At 58.4% G+C, this 21,274-nt stretch overlaps 1 protein-coding gene across 2 annotated transcripts; it reads left to right on the forward strand.

Annotated features, from left to right (window-relative positions):
- Positions 1–1,264: 1,264 nt before the first annotated feature.
- Positions 1,265–19,716, forward strand: ETNK2 (ethanolamine kinase 2). 2 transcript variants are annotated; one of them, XM_086345737.1, is made up of 8 exons: positions 1,265–1,471; positions 3,098–3,413; positions 6,221–6,343; positions 11,159–11,301; positions 11,843–11,926; positions 14,671–14,816; positions 16,354–16,427; positions 18,083–19,716. In XM_086345737.1, exons 1-8 carry the CDS (start codon positions 1,297–1,299, stop codon positions 18,153–18,155), a joined length of 1,134 nt encoding a protein of 377 aa, XP_086201863.1. In that variant the 5' UTR covers positions 1,265–1,296; the 3' UTR covers positions 18,156–19,716. The 2 variants fall into 2 exon arrangements, with proteins under 2 accessions (XP_086201863.1, XP_086201862.1); XM_086345736.1 differs by having other exon boundaries at positions 3,154–3,413.
- Positions 19,717–21,274: the final 1,558 nt, after the last annotated feature.

Below are 21,274 nucleotides of genomic sequence, written 5' to 3' on the forward strand. Positions count from 1 at the left end.
CTCTTCGTGACAGCTGCTCACCCCTCTTTTGACTGAAAGGAGTGAGGCACGGAGGGGCTCACCCAGGCCCCAGCAAACCTCATACCTCGAGAATTACCACCTGTTGGGATTGTATTGAAACCCCAGGACCTCTCTCTGGCAGCATTCCCACATCTGTGACATCCCTGTGCAGAGCCAGGAGCATGACTCTCTGAGTCTTCTTGCCTGCTTAGCTGTATTTCCTCGCTGCAGGAAGGCTTGGAGTCACCGTCCTTTCCCAACATCCTGGATTCCGTGACCTTAAGTAGCACACCCCCCCATCCCCAACATCTTCTAATCCTATTCTACAAGACAGCCATATACGGCTGTTTACATTAGACATAAAATTAAACTAAATGTCACACTAGCCCCATTTCAGTCGCTGGACAATTACATGTGGCTGGTAGCCACAGCCCTGGACAAGACAGAAACAGAACACTCATCAGCCCAGAAGTTCTGCGGGGCAGAGCGGGATTCTGGGCAGCGATGAGGACAGGGGCCTTGCGGTTGGGAGGTTCCCGAAGAGGTGAAAGGGGCCACGTGGGGAAACAGGCACTTTCCTGGGTGGCGCCGCGAGCGCTCTCCCAAGCCGGCTGGTGACTGAGGTCCCCACGGGCACGGCCGCCCACAAAATGCCATCTCCCCAGTCCCCTCGCCATCCCAAAAGGCCTACTCCAGCGGAGCCTCTTGCAGGAGTCCAGGAACTGGGGGCTCAGGTGGTGCCGCCCAAGCTGACCACCTGGGGGCGGCGGAACCTCCACACCTCCGGGCGGACTCGGGGCGCGGGGGCCGCTTTTCCCGGGCCCCGTCCCGGTTATCCGGGGGCGCGGCCTCCGGCGGGGCTGGAGGGAGGAGGCCTGTCGCGGCCTCGGAAGTCGGGGAGCGAACCGGGGCTGCCCCATCCGCGGCCCGGTACCCGCCGCGCCCCGGCCCCGCATCCCGGCTCCCGCGGGCAGCCCCGCGCGCGGGCAGCCAAGGGTGCAGGAGGCGGTGCCGCCCCGGCCGGCGGCACGTGACGTCGCGGCCGCAGGCGCCCGGCCCCGCCCCCGCCGCGCCCGCACCCCCGCCCCCGCCGCACCCCGGCCCCGGCCCCGCCCCCGCCGCGCCCGCGCCCCGGCCCGCGCCGCGCTCCGGCCCCGCCCCCGCCGCACCCCGGCCCCGCCCCCGCCGCGCCCCCGTCCGCGCGGCGCTCCGGGGGCGGGGCTGCAGGGGCCGGCCGTGGCCCGGCTGCCCGGCCCGCCCTCCTACCTGAGGGCCGGGGCCACCCCCGCGGCGCGCATGGGGCATGGAGGCGGCGGCCGGCGCCGGCCGCGGGGCGCCCCCGGGACCCCCGAGAGCCGCCGCCGTCCCATGTTTCGGCATTTCGGTGGACCAGGACGACATCCTCCCGGGCGCCCTGCGCCTCATCCGGGAGCTGCGGCCGCGCTGGAAGCCCGAACGAGTCCGGACCAAGGTAAGCCGAGCAGGCGGGCCGCCGGGGACGCGGCCCCGCGGGGCTGCAGCTGGGCTGCCCGCGCGTCTGGCCAGGCATCCCTTCGGGTGTGGGTCTCAGGGGTGCGCGCCGCTGCTGCATGCGAGGGGGTGCGCCGGCGGCGTGCCTGGGTCCTTCTTTCTCTGTCTCGGTCCCTGAGCACAGCCAGGCTCCCCGCTCTCTCGGCCCTGCACACGCACCCCTCCTCTCGGGGCCCGGGCGCGCCAGAGGGCCACCTGCCCACTGTCAGCGCGCCGCGCGTGCGGGCCCCACCCCCGGGCGCTGTGCGCGCGTGTCCCCCCTGCCCAGAAGCCGGTGCCCACCCGGCTCTGAAAGCTGCGGAGGCAGGAACTTTTAAGGGCGCCCCCCACACTCTCACGTCTCACATCAGTGCCCCCGCTGCAGCCCAGAGTGGGAGCGAAGTCTGCGGGCTCTGAGCTGCTCCTGCTGGTCCCAGGAGCCACCCTGTGGAACTCGAGCTAGCCCCCAGCCCCGCGCCCGGTGGAAAGCCTCTCTACTGCCTTGAGCTCTGGCTCAGCACCCCCTACACAGGGCACCTCCCTGTTCCGCTGGGCACAGGCGTAGGGACACAAACGCGGGCAGTCTCTCCCTGAGCAGCCCCAGGCTGACTCCCCAGCAGACCTCGGGAGAGGGTCCTCAGCTGCCCCAGCCTGTCCGGGAGCTGCATGTGGGGGCTGCTGCCTTGAGTGGGCACCTGCGGCTTGTACTAGAGCAGCAGGGGCTCCGCGCTGCTGGGGCTGCCGGTGGGGAGAGGGAGGTTCAGGACCTGGGAAGGCTTACAGACCCTTTCGGGAGAGGGGGAGGGGTAACCTTTTCACAGTAAAAGACCACCTTGGTGTAAAATTGTCAGGCCATCAAGCAGGCCTGAGGTTAATTCTAGCACTGGCCTAACATGTTGCCTTCCAGTCCCTCCATTCTCTGCGCCTCAGCTTCCCCACCTTTTCTTGCTTCAGATGTCCCCTAAGGCCCCTTCCACCCCTCTCACTCTGTACCCCATAAACTCCGTGGTTCACTCCCCCTTGTCACCCTGCTCAGAGAACCTGCTCTCCCAGCCAAGGATCTTCTGTCTGTCTCTCCTGGCCATAAGGAGCTGTGACCACCTGGCCCTGGAGCGGGTGCCAATCTCAGTACCCTCCTGTACTGCTGCCGCTGGGTGGGGCAAGAGGGATGGCAAGGGGCCCTCGGTCTGGCAGGCAGAGAGATAAGAGGTGAGTCAGGTCAGGCTGCCCCCATCCTGGGCAACTCCTTGCCCCCTCTGTGGCACTCTGGCCCATGGAGGTTTCTTTTAGAGCCTGATGGGACCTGGGGGTAGGGAGTGGTGGGGCAGGCTTCTGCCCACTAAGTGGTGTGAAAATTCTTCAGCAGCCAAATCCCATTCACCAGAGGCAGACCCAGGAGAAGTGTGTCTGGGGTGAGCCCAAGCTCCTGTTTCTTTCTTGAACTCTCTGGTCTGTCTCAAGCGTTGGGAAAGGGTGGAGGGTTAAGAGCAATGCTGAGCTCTTCACTAAATGAGAGGGCTAAAGGATGTGGGTTCTGTGTGATTGCGCTCAGCATTCAAACCAGCAGCACCTGCTGGAGCTGGGGCAGCACGGGGTGCCTTGCCTGCCCCACACGCCCCTGCACTGCCCTCTCCCCTGTGCCAGCGCTTCACTGACGGCATCACCAACAAGCTGGTGGCCTGCTACGTGGAGGAGGACATGCGGGACTGTGTGCTGGTCCGAGTCTATGGGGAGCGGACGGAGCTGCTGGTGGACCGTGAGAGCGAGGTCCGGAACTTCCAGCTGCTGCGGGCTCACGGCTGTGCACCGAAACTCTACTGCACCTTCCAGAATGGTCTGTGCTATGAGTACATGAGGGGCGTGGCCCTGGGGCCAGAGCACATCCGTGAGCCCCGACTCTTCAGGTAAGGAGGGCACCCGGGGTACTGTTCATCTCCAGGATTCCACAGGCCCTGGGCTTTGAAGTCGTTGGCCAGCTTCCCTGGTGGAGCCGAGTCCGTGAAAGAGTCTTAAGATCTATGAACTCCTTGAAATTGCATGAAACGTGTGTGTGTGCCTTGCTCTGTGGAGAGCAGCTGTCGTTTTGTCTCGATATTCAGTGAGGTCTGCTAAAAAGATGTGTTCTTGGGGAGGCAAGTGAGAATTTTGCTGAACGTGAAACCAAAGGGGATCTGCTTCCTGGCCCATGCCTCAGTCCTCTGCCCACCCCACATCTGACCGGGAAACATCGCGTAGCCTTGGAAGTGAAACCTGAGCCAAATCCCCAGAGCGCTCAAGGTTTCCTGCTTCCCTCCTCCTGCCAAGAGCCCAGGGACTCCTGGAGAACAGGCCTTACCCGGGCTGAGTGTGGCTGTCCCCTCCCAGAAGGTGCCAGCCCTCTCCCCATACGAGCTCTTTCTGTTCTTCCTGACAGGGTGGGAGCCCAGGTTCGGAGACTGCTGAGGCTTCCTTCCAGAGATTCCTAAGCACCTATACCCCTTAGGGATCACCTCCTATTCAATGCCTGGATGTGTAGGACCCAGGAACTAGACTTAACCTGTGGATGCTTCTGTTGGGGGTCTGGAAGGGGGAGAACAAAAGAAGAGCCCTCTGATGCTCTCCTCTTACCATGCTGGGCAGGGAGGTTGGGCAGGATTCTCCTTCTTGCCACGCCCACGGGCAGGGCGTTCAGACCACAGGGAGGCTTGAGGCAGGCTGAAATTTACCCCAGACAGCCCCGATAGCAGCACAGGGGTCTGCTTGAGATCCGTGGGATCTGTCCTGTCTCCCCTAAGGGGAAGAAGCTTTTCAGCTCTCGAGGGGAAACAGGAAAGCCCACTTAGGGAGTAGACCAAGAAGCATCTTTGCTCCGTCATCTTGAGGTTACCCAGCTAACCCCAAGTTAGTTAGTGCCCCTGCCCCATTTGCAGCGAAGCCCTAGCAGGCCCTCTGGGGACGTGGAAGAAGGGACTCTGAGAGCACTGCCTTTCGGGCTGGTTGGGCCCCAGGATATTCACGTGCAGTTGCGTGTGTGGGGTGGGTAAGGATGGAATGTGCACCCCCGTGAGAGGGTTTTCTCAGGCTGCAGGTCCATACGCACCCAGCTGGAGACATGAGGTCAGAGTGGGCTGCAGCGGGGCGGACCCCATCCTGACTCCTCCCATAGTCCCCCCCAGCTCCCCCTCAGCCTTGTGCCAAGAAGTTCACAGATCCTCCCCACCCCCGTTCTCCCACGGATACTGCCCGGCATCCTCCCGTGGAAACGGTTACCACTGTCAGGAATATTGCAGATGGATTTAGGTTTGATAAGAAGAAGAACTTTACACTTAGGGGAGAGTCAGAACTTGGGATAGAGGCAGGAAGCAGACGCTTCCTCCATGATTCTCAGGATGGACCATTGTCCTTTTGGTGAAGGTGGATCTCTGGGGGAAAGGCAGGGGGGAGGCGCAGGAGCTACTTCCCCGGGTGTCCCTGAACCTCACTCCCAACCTCCGCATGATGCTTTCATGCTCTGCAGCATAAAAATGCTGTGTTAAGGTTACTTTCTTTGCTATTCCAGACAACAACCCTGTTGATATTCAAGAAAACGCTCTGTTTAGGCTCTTTGCTTTGGAATCTTCCCTGGAGTAGGGGAGCCCCGGGTTTCAGGTCTGCATCCCCACCTTGCCCAAGCTCTGGTGGGCTCACTCCTGCCCTAGGGCCTCTCTCTCGCCCCTGAGAGGACAGGCTTCCTCTCTCACCCACTTGGCTGCTACCACGCCTCCTGCCCCTCCACCCTTTAAAGGGGGGGCTTCTCGGGGAGCCCCTGGTCTGTCCAGCTCTCCTGGTGGGTGATGGCTGCTCCTTGCCAGGACCTGGCAAGTGGAGGGGTTGTCCCTAGAACAACTTAGTAACAAGGTTTCAAACAGCCAATGCTCTTGTTGTCTTTCCCAGCGATTATTATTTGAGCAGCAGGCAGGGGCGAAGGAAGCTTGAATGTTGGAGGCTCGCAGCTGGGTGGGGGTGGGGCTGCAGGAGGGGGAGCTGGCAGGGGGCGGGGGAGCCCGCGGGGGCGAGGGCCTCAGACGCTGGGCCCCTTATCAGGGCCTTCCCTCTCTGAGCAACCCGTCCTCTGTCCACTCCCACCCTCTCAGCAACCTCCCCAGCTCTGCTTTCTCCCCTCCCACCACCCCCTGCTTCCCTCCTGGGACCTTGGATAATGTCCACGGGAGAACTTGAAAATAGAACGCTGGTTTGTTTTGCGTCCTTGGCACCCAGCCGCCAGCATCGCCTCCTTGCTGCAGAGGAAGGGGCTGCCCAGGGCCGGCCTGCCTCCCTCCCCACCTTGGCCAGGCTGATAAGAGATGTGCATTGCTCCTCTGCTTGGCATCACCACCCTGATTCCTTGGGGCCGGGCATCTACCTCATTCTGATGGCATGGGTCTGAGTCTAGATGGGCGGGGTGGGGCGGTGGGAGGGGTTCCGCCCCCACGCCCAGGTGACCCCTCTGTCCTCGGGGTTTGCCGTGGTTACTCAACCTTGTGGTGGGGCAAGGTCCTTGACCTGTGGCCACAGCTCACTGCTTTGCCCTTTCGCTCCCTGATGCTGTCCCAGCTGCTGGGCTGAAGGCCTTATCTTTTTCACGTCCTGAAGGTCCCGAGACTTTCCTTCTGCAGGACCCAGAGCTCCTGACTTGTGATAGTCCCACACTGGCCCCACTCTCAGACTCTGCCCTCCCTCTTTTCTGCTGCAGGCTAATCGCCTTAGAAATGGCCAAGATCCACACCATCCATGCCAACGGCAGCCTGCCTAAGCCCACCCTCTGGCACAAGATACACAATTACTTCGCCCTCGTGAAGAACGAGATCAACCCCAGGTACGAGTATCTCAGAGAGCCCGAGGCTTCCGCTGTCGCTGCAGCCTTAGCATGGCCCCCGGCCCAGCCTGCTCGACAGAAGGTTTAGCTTCAGTCCCGATTCCTGGGCCTCTCTCTCCACGCAGAGTGCGGCCAGTCCGTGAAATCTCAGGAACTTGTTCCCACAGTTTTGTCCTTATGAGCTTATTTCTCCTTCAGTTTTTGGTTATGGCAGGTACTAGGGTTGAGGACAATGTTTCCCCATTTCACTTGAAGGATACTGAGCTCAGAGACGAGGCTTTTCCTGGGGTCCCAGGGCTAGTCTGAGGCAGGGCTCTTGTTTCTGCAGGACCCTTTCTCCCTGAGCTGGCTCCGAGCCCTGGGAAGGGATGGCCTGGCCCTCTTGAGAGAACAGTATGGGGCTCAGCTCACCAGCTGACAAGCCCTTGAGACATCAAGATTCCTGCTACTTGCCCGGACACCTCTTGCCCCCACACGGCTCCAGGACCCCACTCCCCCACCTTGTTCAAACTGACAGCTGCTGCTACCTCACTGCTCTTCCCAGGGAGGGCGTGCTCTGCCCCTCCTGACACTGCCTTTTCCCGGGTGAGATGGAGTTCCCTGGACCTTTCCTTATGCTCTCTGGCCAGCAACCTGAGATCCTTCTAGCCTTCAGATCCTTGATTCCCCAGCCTACCCTTGAATAGGTAGACTGAAGTCATCCCTGCCCCTGGAAAAGGCAATGGCACCCCACTCCAGTACTCTTGCCTGGAAAATCCCATGGACGGAGAAGCCTGGTGGGCTGCAGTCCATGGGGTCACTAGGAGTCAGACACGACTGAGCGACTTCACTTTCACTTTTCACTTTGTGCATTGGAGAAGGAAATGGCAACCCACTCCAGTGTTCTTGCCTGGAGATTCCCAGTGACAGGGGAGCCTGGTGGGCTGCCGTCTATGGGGTTGCACAGGGTTGGACACAACTGAAGCTACTTAGCAGCAGCAGCAGCATCCCTGCCCCCTCAAAAGGCCATAGTGCGTCTCTGATCTCTCCATGTTCCCCACTGAGGTTGAGCATCACTCTTTTCCAAATGTTCATAGGGGCAGGGTACAGAAGAGGTCTGATGGAAGGGTGTCATGTCCCCTCTGAGATAAGACAATAATTATCCATCCCGAGGATGCATCTCTGTCACACGCACGCACTCATGACCGTATCGGGGTCTTCCCTCTCACTGATTATTAAGCACCACTTGGGGACTGTTTGTCTCGGATGGCCCGTGTTCACACCTTCCACATCAGTGTCTCTGGGACAAGAACCGCCTTCCCTCTAGGAAGGGACTAGAACTTGTTCTAGGACTTGAGCAGCACACAGAGAGCAAGACCCTCTGATCAGCCAGCCTCCCACTTTCACTTGGCAGATGGAAAAACTGAAGCCCAGAGGAGAGATGGGCTTGCCCACCTGATCAATGGCCGTTCAAGGACTGGAGCCCAGGCTCGATGTTCAGGCATGACTCTTGTTCCTGCCGCTTCTTTTGACTGTACTGTCACTGTGTAATCTTAAGAGGGTGACCTTGTTGAGAGGGGCGTGCTCTTTGAAGAAGAGCTGGCCGAATTCCTTTTCTCTCATCACACCTTTGACCTTGGGCAAATCAAGCTGCTTAAGTTGAGCCTCTTTAGGGGATGGACCCTGCCCTAAGCTGTCTAACCTGCCACAAGCAGGACAGCGACGAACAATCACTTGGATGAGACTTGGAAGCACTTGAGTTCCCGTCGTTGCCTAATAACCCTGACTTAGGGTTCATCTCACAAACACTGATTGGACTTTAAAACAATAAAAATACCTGAGGGAGAAGTGGCCCTGCCCTCAAGGAGCTTAGAAGTCATCCATGTAAATAGGACCCGCCTGTGCAGGGTATGTGAGCATGAGAGGGAGCATCAGGGACCGTCTTCTTGGCAGAGGTAGATGGCAGCGATGAGAAGGGAGGCCTCCGGCTGGAGGAGAGGCTTGTTTATGGATGATGAGTGGATGAGGTGGCTGGAGCCAGTCTTAGGAGGGACTGGGGGCAAGTTGTGGGAGATGGGACCGCAGAGGGGAGTTGGAGCTAGATTGTGAGGGGCCTTCATGGTGGGTAAAGGAGCCCAGATTAATTTAGCAGGCAGTGGAGAGTCACTGTGAAAGTGTTAGATACCTTCACCTTGTAAGGAGCTCATTGTAAAGGGCAGACTTGGGTGGGAGTTGGGGGCTTTGAGGCAGGGAGGCCAGTGGGGGGAGTGTTGTAATCTGATGGGCAACATCTAAGCCTCGGGTCCCTAAGCTGGAGCATGAGGTCCCCCTGGGTTCTTGCATGTGTAGATTCTGAGCCTAACCCTGGAGGTTGATTGGGAGGTCTTACATGAGACCCTGGGAATCTGCATATTGACAGGCTCCCTGGGTGTTCTGGGCGGGGGATCAGGGAGCTGCCTTCCGAGGAACATTGCCATGGCAGCTTCCCGGGGAGACGGAGGACAGGGGGACGAGGCAGGCCCGGCGGGATGGGCATGGTGGTCTGGTGCTAGGTGGGGGCCTGGAGGGGCCCAGCGTGGTGGGGACAGGGGCTGATCACTGCTCAGGGGGCATCAGGAGGCGGTGTGCATGGCTTGATTGGTACATACGTGTGAACACTTAGAAAGCCCTTTCTCCAGGGAGACAGTACCCCACCCCCCTACACCAGCGCACCTGGATCTGAGAGCTCGGTGGACACCCCCAGGTTTCCCTGAGGGGGCCCCCAGCCCTGTCACCCGCTCCCACTGCCTCTGAGGGACAGAGGAGTCGGAGGAGCTGTCTGCTCGGGGGGTGGGAGTTTCTGTGACGCGGCAGTGGTTACTGCTCTGCCATCCGCTCAGCCTTGAGAGACGTCAGGGCTGAAGGCAGCAAAGCTGGCGCTCTTTCCGGAGCTCAGCAGAGGGAAGCAGGGCAGCGCACGGAGGAGGCAGGTCTGGGCTGCTCCTGCAGTATAACGAGCAGCGTGGCCTTGGGGTGGCCAGTGGAGGGTCAGACAGGGGTCAGGGCCTGGGCAGCCGGCATCGTGGATGGCAGAGACAGGCTTCTCAGGCTAAGACCTGGGCAAGCCAAAGGAAGCTCCTAATGCTTATCTTGGGATGGTCAGTTCAAGGCGGGAGGCGGGAAGGAATCTGGGAAGAAAAGGGAGCCTCTAAGGAAAGCCAAGATTGAAATGCACTTTGTGCAGGCCTGTCGACACAGAGACATTGCTGCGAGAGTGAGGGGCGGCCTCCCCAGCCCGGCCCCTAACGGACCCGCAGACTCAGAGTGGGCAGTGCAGAGCCTGAGGGCGCTGACACCCTCTCAGGGCAGAGGCTCGGCTTGGGTTTGGATTCTTGCACACGCCAAGGACTGCTCTCCTTAGGTGAGGGAGTAGAGTGTCCAGGTGTGTAAGACTCTGGAGGTGGGAGGAAGCCTCTGCCCTGAGCCTCTGTTTCCCCCTGGAGCTGGACTGGAGGCCTCAGATGCTCTTTAGCTCTGACCCTCTTAAAGCCTGGGGGAAGCCTCCTGCTCGTCCTTTTACAGGGCTGTGTGAAGGTGCCTCAGCCGCTTGAATACTCTACATTCTGGCTTCTGGGCTGGGTGAGGGCCAGTGGGGCATCCTATGGGAGAGTCAACAAGGACACGTCTTATTCTCAGCCTCCTGCATGTATCCCAGCTGTCCTGGACAAGAAAGCAAATAGGAGTCACATGAATGGAGATAAAACCCCAGAACCACCAGTGGGTGGAGGGGAGGAGGCTAGGTGTTTAAGGGCTCTGCTAACTATTTAGTTTTGCAGTGTACACAGACCTGAGTGCTTTGCAGGACCAAAGTTCAGGACACTGGTGCCAGAGCACCCGCATCAGCCTCCCCATGGCCTCTGAGAGCCTCGTTGACTGACCCGTTCATTCATTCATCAACGTGTGTCTTTAGCAGAAGTGCTTCCTGTGGGCCGCAGGGTGGGGTGGGCTGAGGGACAGGTGGGTCGCGCATCCACAGGTATACATCTTCACTCCTACTCTGGACTTGCCCTCACACACGCAGGGGGCCGGGGCAGGGTCACACACCCACAGTTCAGGCAGGAAGAGGTGAGTTACTGAGGCGCAAGAGAAGTGTCTTTCTACCGAGAGGCCCTCGTTTTCCCTTGGCCTTGTAGACGTGGGGCTAAGAAGCATTTTTTTTGGCTTTCTTATGTGGACCCGAGTGGTCTCTCTGTGCAGTGGGAAGCTAGTCAAAATGGTCTCGGGTCCTTTCTGACCATGTCAGCAGCTGCCAGGGCAGGAGGGAGACACACCCAGACGTCCCTCTGCCTGCTCAAGAGGGCCTCAGTGCTCCAGCCACTTCCAGGGCTCCGTCCCTCGCCCACGGGAGGAGTTCTGGGCTCTTCTTTAAGAGAGCTACATCTCGCCCTCAGAACTGTTCTGAGGAGGTCTGTTGCATCTCTCCCCTGCCGCCCTTCTCCTTTCTGGGATAACTGAGTTTGGATGTTTGTTCTCTCCTCCCTGACGCCTCCTGAGCCTCTCCTATCTCCTGCTGCCTTTGAAGAAGCAGGACACTGTTCACTCAGGGACTTGTATGCTTCGCAAAGTGCTTCTGTGCCCATGTGTTAAACAGCTTCTCAGAGTAACCACAGAAAGTCAGAAGGACAGGAAAGCCTTAGTGCCCTTTTACACGCGACTGAAGTGAGGGCTCGAAAGGCCGACCGCCTGTCCAGGGTCCCTGTGCAGTGAGAGGCGGGGTGGGGGCCGGGCCCGGGGTGTCTAAGGCCGCGCCCGCCTGCCCTCAGCCCCTCACCGGCCGCCTTTCTTGCCGCCGTGCAGCCTGTCCGCGGACGTCCCTGAGGCCGGCGTGCTGGAGCGGGAGCTGGTCTGGCTGAAGGAGCACCTGCCTCAGCTGGACTCCCCGGTGGTGTTCTGTCACAACGACCTGCTCTGCAAAAACATCATCTACGACAGCAGCAAAGGTACTGTGTCCCGGGCCGGGCGGCGGGCTGCCGCGGCCCCGTCAGCAGCTGCAGGGCGACCCTCCTCAGGCTGGCACTGGGCAAGCAGAGGGAGACCGTCTGCTGTAGGTCTCAAGTTGATTAGTAGGAGAGAAGTGAAAAAGAAACAAATTCCTGGTTAGAAAACTTTACCGCAAAAGAACTCAAAATTACGGTTTGTGGAGCCATCCTCCCTGACAGTGAGGACACCCCGGCTGCCCTGAGCCTTCACGGAGAGCAACCTCCCTGAGTTCCTGACCACAGCTTCGCCCCCACAGAGGCCTTAGCCTTGTTTTCTGGTCCTCAGCTGAGGGCCCAGCTGGGTGAGAGGGGGAGCTGGAGCTGGGCAAATGGACAGACGGAAGGAAGCAGCTTAGAAGGTGGCCACTGAGACGCTGGGTTAGGCTGGGTTGCAGCAGAGCCCGTGAGCGTCAGCGGGGGCACTCCTGAGTCTGGCACAGCCTGACTAAACCCTGTGTCCAGCTCTGGGGCCAACCCTTCCTGCCTTTCCTCTACCTCACAGGTCATGTACGGTTCATTGACTATGAATATGCTGGCTACAACTACCAAGCTTTTGACATTGGCAACCATTTCAATGAGTTTGCAGGTGAGAAGGGTGTTGCTCTTTAGCCTATGTCCAAGACGTCCTTGAGATGGGGGGCCAGGTCTGGGGTAACTGCGGGAGGGGGTTCAGTTTATGAGGAAAGGAGGCTGGACACGCCTGTCCTCAAGATATCACAACTCAGCGGAGGGGCGGGCACAGCCTGCTTGAGGAGGCCCCAGGTCTCAAGGTAGGGTGGGGAGTGGGCGGGTCCGTATACATGGTGAGCCCCTGCTAGCCCGTGTGGCACTTTGGTACACATTCGGAAAACATGCCCTCTGTGGGATCCCTGAGGACGCTCAGCTTGACGGGTAAGATAGAAAGAGATCCCTTCCTCTGGGCAGAGATAGCCCACCCGCTGCTCCAGCGAAGCTTGATGTCAGCTGCCACTCACCCCCGTCTGGGCTGCTTTGGGCCCAGTGCAGCCCATGTAAATGGGGGCCCTGCAGGCAGAGAAGGCAGAAGCAGCAAGTAGCTATTGGCCTGGTGGCCCGATGAGATTAACTGTGGTGGAACTGGTTCAAAGCGTGTACCCCAACATGACTCCCCCAGTTCACTTTTTGGCTTTGTTGCTGACTAGCTGTATGACCCTTAAGGCAAGTTCCTTACATTCTCTGTGCCTCTGTAAGATGGAGAAGATAGCGCCTGCTTCATGGTTTTGATGCGTGACACACACACCAGCGTGGCACACACTAAGCCCCAAGCCTGCTGGCATCAGTCAGGGGAGCGCTCAAGGGAGGCTGGAGCAGCTTGGAAGAGGTTAGATGAGGGGTATGTCCCGGTGTAGGCTGTCCTTCCATAAAGGCAGGTGTGTACAATGGAATCGTTTGTGTAGAAGAAGCAGGGCAGGTTTTTCCAGCTTGGGGGCTTAATTGTTAAACAATTTGATGGGGCTAAAGAGGTGACTGGTGGTTGAAGGTGGGCACTGGGGTGGGAGGGACATCCCCAGGCTGACAGTGTGGGGTGCTGGGGTGATGTGACCAGTCCCGTGGCTTTGGAGAGGGAAGGCACCCGCTCCAGCCAACCGGGCCAATTCTTCCCCTTCTGGAATCCCAGGTGACCAGGGCTGTCAAGCTCTGTACCTGAGGGTGTGACTCCCCGGGGTGCCACCAGCAGCACCCAGAAACCCACGGGGTGGTGGGGCCTCAGCTGGACAGAGCAGCTGAACTGTGGGGTGTGGCCTGGAGCAGAGGCTGGCACCACTGAGCACTGGGCCTGTGATTGCTCGGTTGCCAAACCCACCAGCCTTTCCAAAGTGGGTAACTGTCAAGCATCTTAAGGCCTTCTCACCCACCACACAGAGCAGAGTCCAGCTGGACTTCCTCCAAGGGGCCAAGATCGTATCCTGCTTCCAAGTTGAGAATGAAGGCCAGGAACCTAGGATGGGGGGATGGGGAGAGCAGTGGAGGAGAGGCACCTCCTGGGTTCTTAGGAGCAGGGAGTGTACAGGGAGACCCTGCTAGGAAGGGGAGCTAAGAACCAGACTCTAACTGGCTTTGTGACCTTGAACAACTGTCTTCTCTCTGGGCCTTCGAGTGTAGGTCCGTGCCAGCAGCTTCTTTTCCAGCCGTACTCTTGGGGGCCCAGAAGACTGTGTGTTTCTCCAGGAACACAAGGAAGCTTGAGAAAGATAGGGAGAAAAGAGAGGGAGGAGGAGACAAGGGAAAGTAGCCCAGTCCTGGTCCCGTCTTTAACAAACCGCTTCTTCCTGTGCCGGCTCTGCAGTCAGCCTCTCTGCCACCGTGCCCGGGATGTGGCTGGTGTGTATTGGGCTGGCAGCTTGAGGACTCAAGAAAGGGCAGAACTAGAAGGCATTGAGGCTGCTTAGCTCAGGGCTCCCAAGCATGGCTGTGTGTCCATATCATCTGGAGAGCGGGACAGGGTGGGTCCCTGGCAGTCTGTATCTTTGCCAAGCACTCCAGGTGATGTTTTTAGGCAACTGGTTCAACACTGGTTGCCTAAAAAGGAGGCGGGGCTTCAGATATTGATACATTGCATCCAGTTCCTCTGCTTTATAAATAAGATTCAGGCCGCTGAAAAGGAAGGGCTTGTTCAAAGTTAACTGGAGGTTAGCGTCAGATCTGGGAGAAGGCAATGGCACCCCACTCCAGGACTCTTGCCTGGAAAATCCCATGGACAGAGGAGCCTGGTAGGCTGCAGTCCATGGAGTCACGAAGAGTCGGACAGGACTGAACGACTTCACTTTCCCTTTTCTCTTTCATGCATTGGAGAAGGAAATGGCAACCCACTCCAGTGTTCTTGCCTGGAGAATCCCAGGGACGGGGGAGCCTGGTGGGCTGCCATCTATGGGGTCTCAGAGTCGGACACGACTGAAGCGACTTAGCAGCAGCAGCAGCAGCAGCGTCAGATCTAAGACAACTAGACTCCTGATTCGGGGCTTTGGCCTAGCACCTCCTATGTGCTGTGGTTTTGTGTAGGGTTCAGGGATGCAGTGGTGCTGTCTTAGGGGGACCCCCGTCACTTGCAGAACAGTGCCTTGCCCCTCAACAAATCTGCCTCCCTCTGTCCTTTCCTCCGGCTCAGCTGAAAGCAGTGCCCTCAGCTGGGATGGGGGTCGGCTCTCCATACATTAGAGTTTTTTGGTGGTCAAAGAAGCAGGTTTCTTTGGCACAGCCCCCCAGGGCAAAGGAGATGGAGGTTTTGAGGGCAGCGGGGAACACTGCTGAGCTGGAGGAGACCCCCAGTGGGCCCGTCTCCCAGCAGCTTCTGAGCGGCCGCGTTGCCCTCAGGTGTGAACGAGGTCGATTACTCTCGGTACCCGGCGCGCGAGACCCAGCTGCTGTGGCTGCGCTACTACCTGCAGGCCCAGAAAGGGACAGCTGTGACCCCCAGAGAGGTGGAGAGGCTCTACGTGCAAGTCAACAAGTTTGCTCTGGTGAGTGCTGGGGGCAGGGAGGGAGGAGCCGGGAGGAGGACTCACCCTCAGCTCCTTGCCCTCACAGCCCTGTGATCGGAGGAAGCAGAGCCCAGGGTCAGGGCTGAGGTCCAGAGCATTCCAGCCTTGAGGCGGAGTCTGGGAAGAGCCATCTTGGACTTAATACTAAGATGCCCTGTTCTCTGCTGTCCACCCATTCATTCCATCAAGTCCAGGTTCTCTCTCCTTCCTGGAGAACTATTTCCAAGGAAGATCCCTGCTTCCTGTTTTAGCAGTTCTCCTCATTTGGACAAGTTCTTTCTAGTGTCTAACCTTAGCCTTTCATGCTACAATTAAATGCATCCCATTTTTTTTTTTTTTTTTTTAGCCTTTGGAAAAAGTAGAGAGTGTCAGTTCTAAAAAATCCTCCTTGTTGACTGTCCCCGCTGACTTACTCAGAACTCTGTCAGCCTTTCCCATCAGGCTCTTTCTTCTGAAATTACTGTGCTGTCAGTTCTGTTTTGAGCACTGCTTACCCGAGGTACATGCTTCATCCGGTCTCCACTGACAGTGCCAAGGGGATTGCTAGCTAGCCTTTCTAATGTCAGTCATGTGTGAGCAAGAAGATGCATCAGCTGCCCTGAACTTCACAATGCATTATAGAGCTCAAATAAAATCTTTAATCTCATGTAATTTTGAATTGCCTATTCTATTTTCCTTATTGGTATAAAAGCGATTCTTGTCAGGTTCTCCCTCCTCTTTAAAAATATTTATTTTATTGAAGCATAGTTGATTTACAACGTTATGTTAATTTCTGCTGTACAACCAAGTGACTCTTTTTAAGGTTCTTCGCCCATGCCTTCCTTTGGCTAAATTTTTAGTAACCATTCCTACTTGCTAATTGATCTAAGTCGCGACAAGAGAGGTACTGCAGAGCCGACCGCAGAGTGGGCAGGACTCGGGGTGGAGAGGGAGATCATGGGAGCGGGCCCTGGCCTGGGCCACCCGGCAGCAGGGACCCCAGCGCTCTGGCTTCTGGAGCCTGGGGTGGCCTGGGCAGCAGATGGACCCCTGCTCGGTGGCCTGGCTCCTGTCTGTGTTTATTTCCTAGCCCACCCACCTCATGATAGGAGAGAGGGCAGTGTAGAGGCCTTCCTGTGACTCGATCTCTGATGCCCTTGTGGCCAGGGCGCTGTGGACGGGATGCCAGCCCCCCACTAGCAAGCAGGCCTGAGCTCTGCCTTTGGGATTTCTCTTCCTAGGGGTTTTCCTGGGTAGCGGGGAGGCCAGGGCTGGAGTTCAGGTCCAGCTGAAGCTGGGGAACAAGCTGAAGGTCTGTGTAAGCCTGAGGGCAGGGAGAACCTACCCTGCTTGCCTTCTGCTAGCACGAGTGGAGTCCCCGAGCGCCATGCAGTGACCCCGGACTCCCCCCACCCGTGTGTTTCTGCTAGCGTGTTGGCTCTGTGTGTCTTCCACGGCGACCGTGTCCTTCCAGCTGTCAGGGTCCATGACAGATTTGGGGGGCTCACCACACTGATCTTCTCTGACCTGTTTTCAGGCATCTCACTTCCTCTGGGCACTCTGGGCCCTCATCCAGAACCAGTTCTCCACCATCGACTTTGATTTCCTCAGGTGAGTGCGGGGAGCAAGCTGGGAGTTATTGGGGGAGCAGGGGTGGGGGGTGGGGGGAGGAAGAGCCTTGAGCCCAGGGTGTGGGGGTGAAGGACACCCCGAACAGACCGCCCAAGATGCATGCTTCTGCTCCGTTCACCGCCCCCATTCCTGCCAGCCCTGCCGAGGAGGGCCGCTGCTGCCCGGACGCCTGCAGAGTACATGTGCCCAGGACCCCTCTCTAAGGGGTCAGAAGCCTCTCACCCCGCCTCCTGCTGAGCTGCTTCCTCCTCCTCTGTTGTAGCCTGCTGTCTGCTCCACTGGCTGGCTCTTCCCCACACAGCCTGGCGCTGATGGAAATTGCTGGAAACTAGTCTAAGATCATGAGTGCAACCCTCATTTGATAGCAGAAGGGACAGAGGTCCAGAGGGTGGATGTCCGGCAAGGTCGTTCAGTGGCTGGTGCTCCGTGCATGGGGTCCTGGACCCAAGTGCTCCTTTAAGGGCCCCTAGTGACCCATCAGGGGCTGTCCTGAGAGTGTAGTGAGTACTGACCACTCAGGTGGCCCTGATGTGTGAGACATGGCCCCGAAGGACCAGGAATCATTTTGCCTTCCATTCTGGTCCAGTCTCTGTCTTTATCGTCCCTACCCACCCTCAGCTGAAAAGGAATCACAATGCTGGCTTCAAAGTGTTCCCCCAAATTAGAAAAATGCAAGTCGAACCCCCAGTCACCCCCGCCTCACACCCACTAGGATGGCTGCTTTTAAAATACACAGAAAATAACACGTGTTGGTGAGGACGTGGAGGCATGGGAACCCTGGGCTCTGCTGTTGGGAACGTGAAATGGTGTAACTTCTGTGCAGAAGAATACGGTCCTTCCTCCAAGAGTGAACGTAGAATTACTGTATGATCCAGCAGCCTTAACTGCTGGGTCTGTGTACTCAAAAGAAGTGACAGCAGGGTCTCAAACAGATATTTTTTTTTTTTTTCTTGAGCAAAAAGGATTTGTTGAGTTCTAGGTACATCAAACAGATATTTGCAGAACCGTGTTCACAGTAGCATTATTCACGGTAACCAACAGGTGAAAGCAACCCCAAGGGTCCATTGATGGGTGAGGGGATAAGCAAAACACGGTCTGTACACACAGGGAATGGTATTCAGCCTCTGAAGAGGAAGGAAATTATGCCACATAATACAGCACAGATGAACCTTAGGAGCATTGTGCTAAGTGAAATAAGCCAGTCACAAGAAGACGAATGCTGTGTGATCCCACTTAGATGAGCTAACTAAATAGTCACATCCGTAGGGACGGAAGTAGAATGGTGGGTGCTGGGGGCCGGGCACTTGCTGTGTCGGGGAGAGTCCAGGTTTACAGAATGGCAAGTCCTGGAGCTCTGTTGCTCAACAAGGCGAACATACTAACCACACTGAGCTGTAAAGAATCAACAAACAAACATGTCTGGGGAGAAGCTGCTCCAGTCTGATCTAAGAAAAAAAAAATTATAGTTGAAGTCAAAACAAAATGAACAAAAAACCCCAACCTGGGCTGGGGTCCATTTATCCAGACCTAGATGGGCTGAGCTGGTGAGAAATTGTCCCCATGGTGTGAGTGCCCCCAACAGGGCTCACCTGGCCTCCCTTCTCACGCAAGTTCCCTTTCCTGTGTTCTGGCAGGTATGCAGTGATCCGATTCAACCAGTATTTCAAGGTGAAGCCTCAAGTGGCGGCCCTGGAGATGCCAAAGTGACCACCCTTCCCAGTCCTCCCCCGTCTGCCTGGCCAGACCTGCTCTCCAGGGCCCGGCTCTGCTCTGGGGTCTGCACCTTGGACAAGGTGGGCAAGGGGCCGGGGGGTGTCCCTGAAGAGCGCTCTGCCCCTGTCCCCAGCCCTGAGAGATGCTTCTGGTGACCGATTTTGTTTGGATGGGCTGGTAGAACCCAGCCCCGAGGGTCCTCTCCACCTCGCCAGACTTGGTAATGGGGAGTGCCTGAAGCCAGGCAGGGCTGGGACTGCAGCCACTCTGGGAGGCCCAGTCTTCCCATCCCGGCCATCCTGAGTCTGGGCTCAGACCTCAACCACCCTGGGAGGCCCAGCCTTCCCATCCCGGCCATCCTGAGTCTGGGCTCAGACCTCAACCACCCTGGGAGGCCCAGCCTTCCCATCCCGGCCATCCTGAGTCTGGGCTCAGACCTCAACCATCCTGGGAGGCCCAGCCTTCCCATCCTGGCCATCCTGAGTCTGGGCTGGGACTCAACCACCCTGGGAGGCCCAGCTTTCCCATCCCAGCCATCCTGAGTCTGGGCTGGAACTCAACCACCCTGGGAAGCCCAGCCTTCCCATCCCAGCCATCCTGGAGTCAGGGCTGCCCTGGGAAGCCCAGCCTTCCCATCCCAGCTATCCTGAGTCTGGGCTGGGATCAACCACCTTGGGAAGCCCAGCCTTCCCATCCCAGGCCATCCTGAGTCTGGGCTCAGACCTCAACCACCCTGGGAGGCCCAGCCTTCCCACCCCGGCCATCCCGAGTCTGGGCTGCCTTCGTGTGTTTGACCTTCCTGGCCTGGGGAAAGGGGAGGGTGGAAGGGCTCCTTTCTACCTCCAGGGCCCCGAGCCTCCAGCCTGTCTACCCCTGCATGCCCCATGTGGGAGGTGCTGGGTCCAGACGAGTATCCTGCCAACTCTGACCGATGGATGTATGGATGCTGGGGGAGGCGTCTAGAGTCAGGTTTGATGGCTCCCCCAGCAGCCGCCTCCTCTGAGATCCCTCCCTTTCTCCAAAGCAGATCCAGCCAGATAAACCCTTCCCATCCTGAGGACACGTGCTTTTCCCCCAGTGCCCCTTCTGCCCCAGGCCTGTGCTCGGTCCCTCTGCCACCTGCCGGGAGGAAAGGGAGGGGATAAGCCGAAGGCTGGCTAGGGTTCACGCTGCCTCAGCTGGAGGGGCCGCAGCCCAGAGTGGGCGGCTGCACGGTGGCCAGCATCCTGTCCCCTCCCTCCTTGCCCTCCAGACCCTCACTTCCCGGGAACAGTCTTCTGTCCTGAGGTTGACCCACGGTCTTCCCCCTGGGGAGTGCCTAGTGGGAGTCGGAGGGCGGGGGCCACGGATGGCCAGGGCTCGCCCGGTGTGCAGGGGCCTGGGTGGGATCGGCTGTGAAGGTGCTTGGGAGCTGCTTCCCCAGCTCCCAGTGGCCTCCCCCTCCTCCTTCACTGCCTTTCGGGTCCTCCTGGCTCTGGCTGATAAAATGATTCATTTGTAAATGATCATCATTTCCTGCATTAAAATGGTCACGTATGGGCCAACCTGAGAGCCACTAGTGAGGATTTGACCTGGATCCCGTGATGTGCTCTGTGGTGGCGTGGAGGGGGTGTGGCCCCTCCTCTCTGGGGTCCTTCGGGGTGCACTTCTGGCACCACGTGCCTGGTTCAGAATTGGTGGTCTCACAGCTCCGCTGCTTTTGAAGTTGACCCTGAGGGGGCGGAGCCTAGAGGGAAGTAGGCGTGGATGCCTGCCCAAGTGATGGGCCAGAAGACCCCACACGCAAGTGCTCAGGACTTCCTTGGTGCTCGCTTGCCGCTAGCTGTTAAGAGTTGAGCGGGGAGTTGCTGAGAGCAGGCCAGGGTGACTTCTGGATCCACACTGTCGCCTCAGTAGGCCAGAGGGAGAGAGAACAGAAGCTCAGAGCTGGGTGGGCACCTCCGAGCAGCCCAGGCTGCACTCCGAGGGCCAGCCTTGAGGCCCCCAGAAGTGCCTGGTGCCCTTAGGAGTAGCACCTGCAGCAGCAGCGGCTGCCTGCCAGGGGGACTCTGGCTTGTGCTTGCAGAAGTACCCGTGAGCTGTGGCAACCTCTGGAGTCGAGCTGGCACTGGAAGCTGGGGCCTTGTTCAAGGTCCTGACCCAGGATCTTGGTCCAGGTGGCCAGGCCCCTGGCGGGCAGCAGTGTCACACCTAGGAGGGATGTTAGTGGAGGACGTGGCGAAGCCCTGCCCCAGCAGAGGGCGGGTGCCAGGGCTGGGCACCTCGGACCTCTGGGGATCATCTCTGGGGCCAGGGGTCATGGGCACTGCCTTCCTGGGGACTGAATGGCAGTGCCAACCCTCCCTGTTCCCCTCAGATCATCCACCTCTGGAGCTGAGGGAGCCACTATGAAGGCAGCTTTGTTCTCAGACTCCTGGGGCCTTGGTGTCCACTTCCCAGGTGGCTCAGTGGTAAAGAATCCGCCTGCCAGTGCAGGAGATGCAGGAAATGTGGGTTTGATCCCTGGGTGGGGAAGATCCTCAGCAGGAAATGGCAACCCACTCCAGTGTTCTTGCCTGGGAAATCCCTTGGACAGAGGAGCCTGCAGTCCACAGGGTCACAAAGAGTTGGGTACAATTGAGTGACTGAGCACAGTGCACCCTGATGGACTGGAATGGTGTGGTACAGTGGTGAGCAGGCAGTGGCTGGCACAGAGCCCCCAGTATCCTGTATCCCCCTGGCCTGGCCACCATCTGTACCAGAGTTCATCTGAGTCTCTATTCCACTTTCTCCTTGAGAAATTATTCTCATCCCTCCAGTTCCCTAGGGGGTGGGCTGGGTGATGGGAGGTTTGGGCACACCGCTCCCAAACAAAACCTGGAGTCTCACCGTGTCTCCTTGGGCTGCCCCTGGCACTGACCAGCTCCCCTGTCCACAGGGCTTAGCACCAGGCCTTCCAGACTCTGGGGTGGCCTGGGATGCTCCCTCAGGCCCCTTCCTGACACCGAGCAGGTGTTCCGGGCAAAGCACTCCCGGGCACACGTTCATCTCTGCTCTGCCCCTTACCCTCCAGAGAGGCACCCAGGGGGCAGAGAACAAGGTGTGCCCCAGCTTCCTAGGAGTGTCCAGGCACT

The sequence above is a fragment of the Bos grunniens genome, chromosome 16 (assembly GCF_055505025.1).
Source record: "Bos grunniens cultivar Pamir isolate PY7600 chromosome 16, Bosgru_T2T1.0, whole genome shotgun sequence".
In the NCBI taxonomy this organism is placed as follows: Eukaryota; Metazoa; Chordata; class Mammalia; order Artiodactyla; family Bovidae; genus Bos; species Bos grunniens.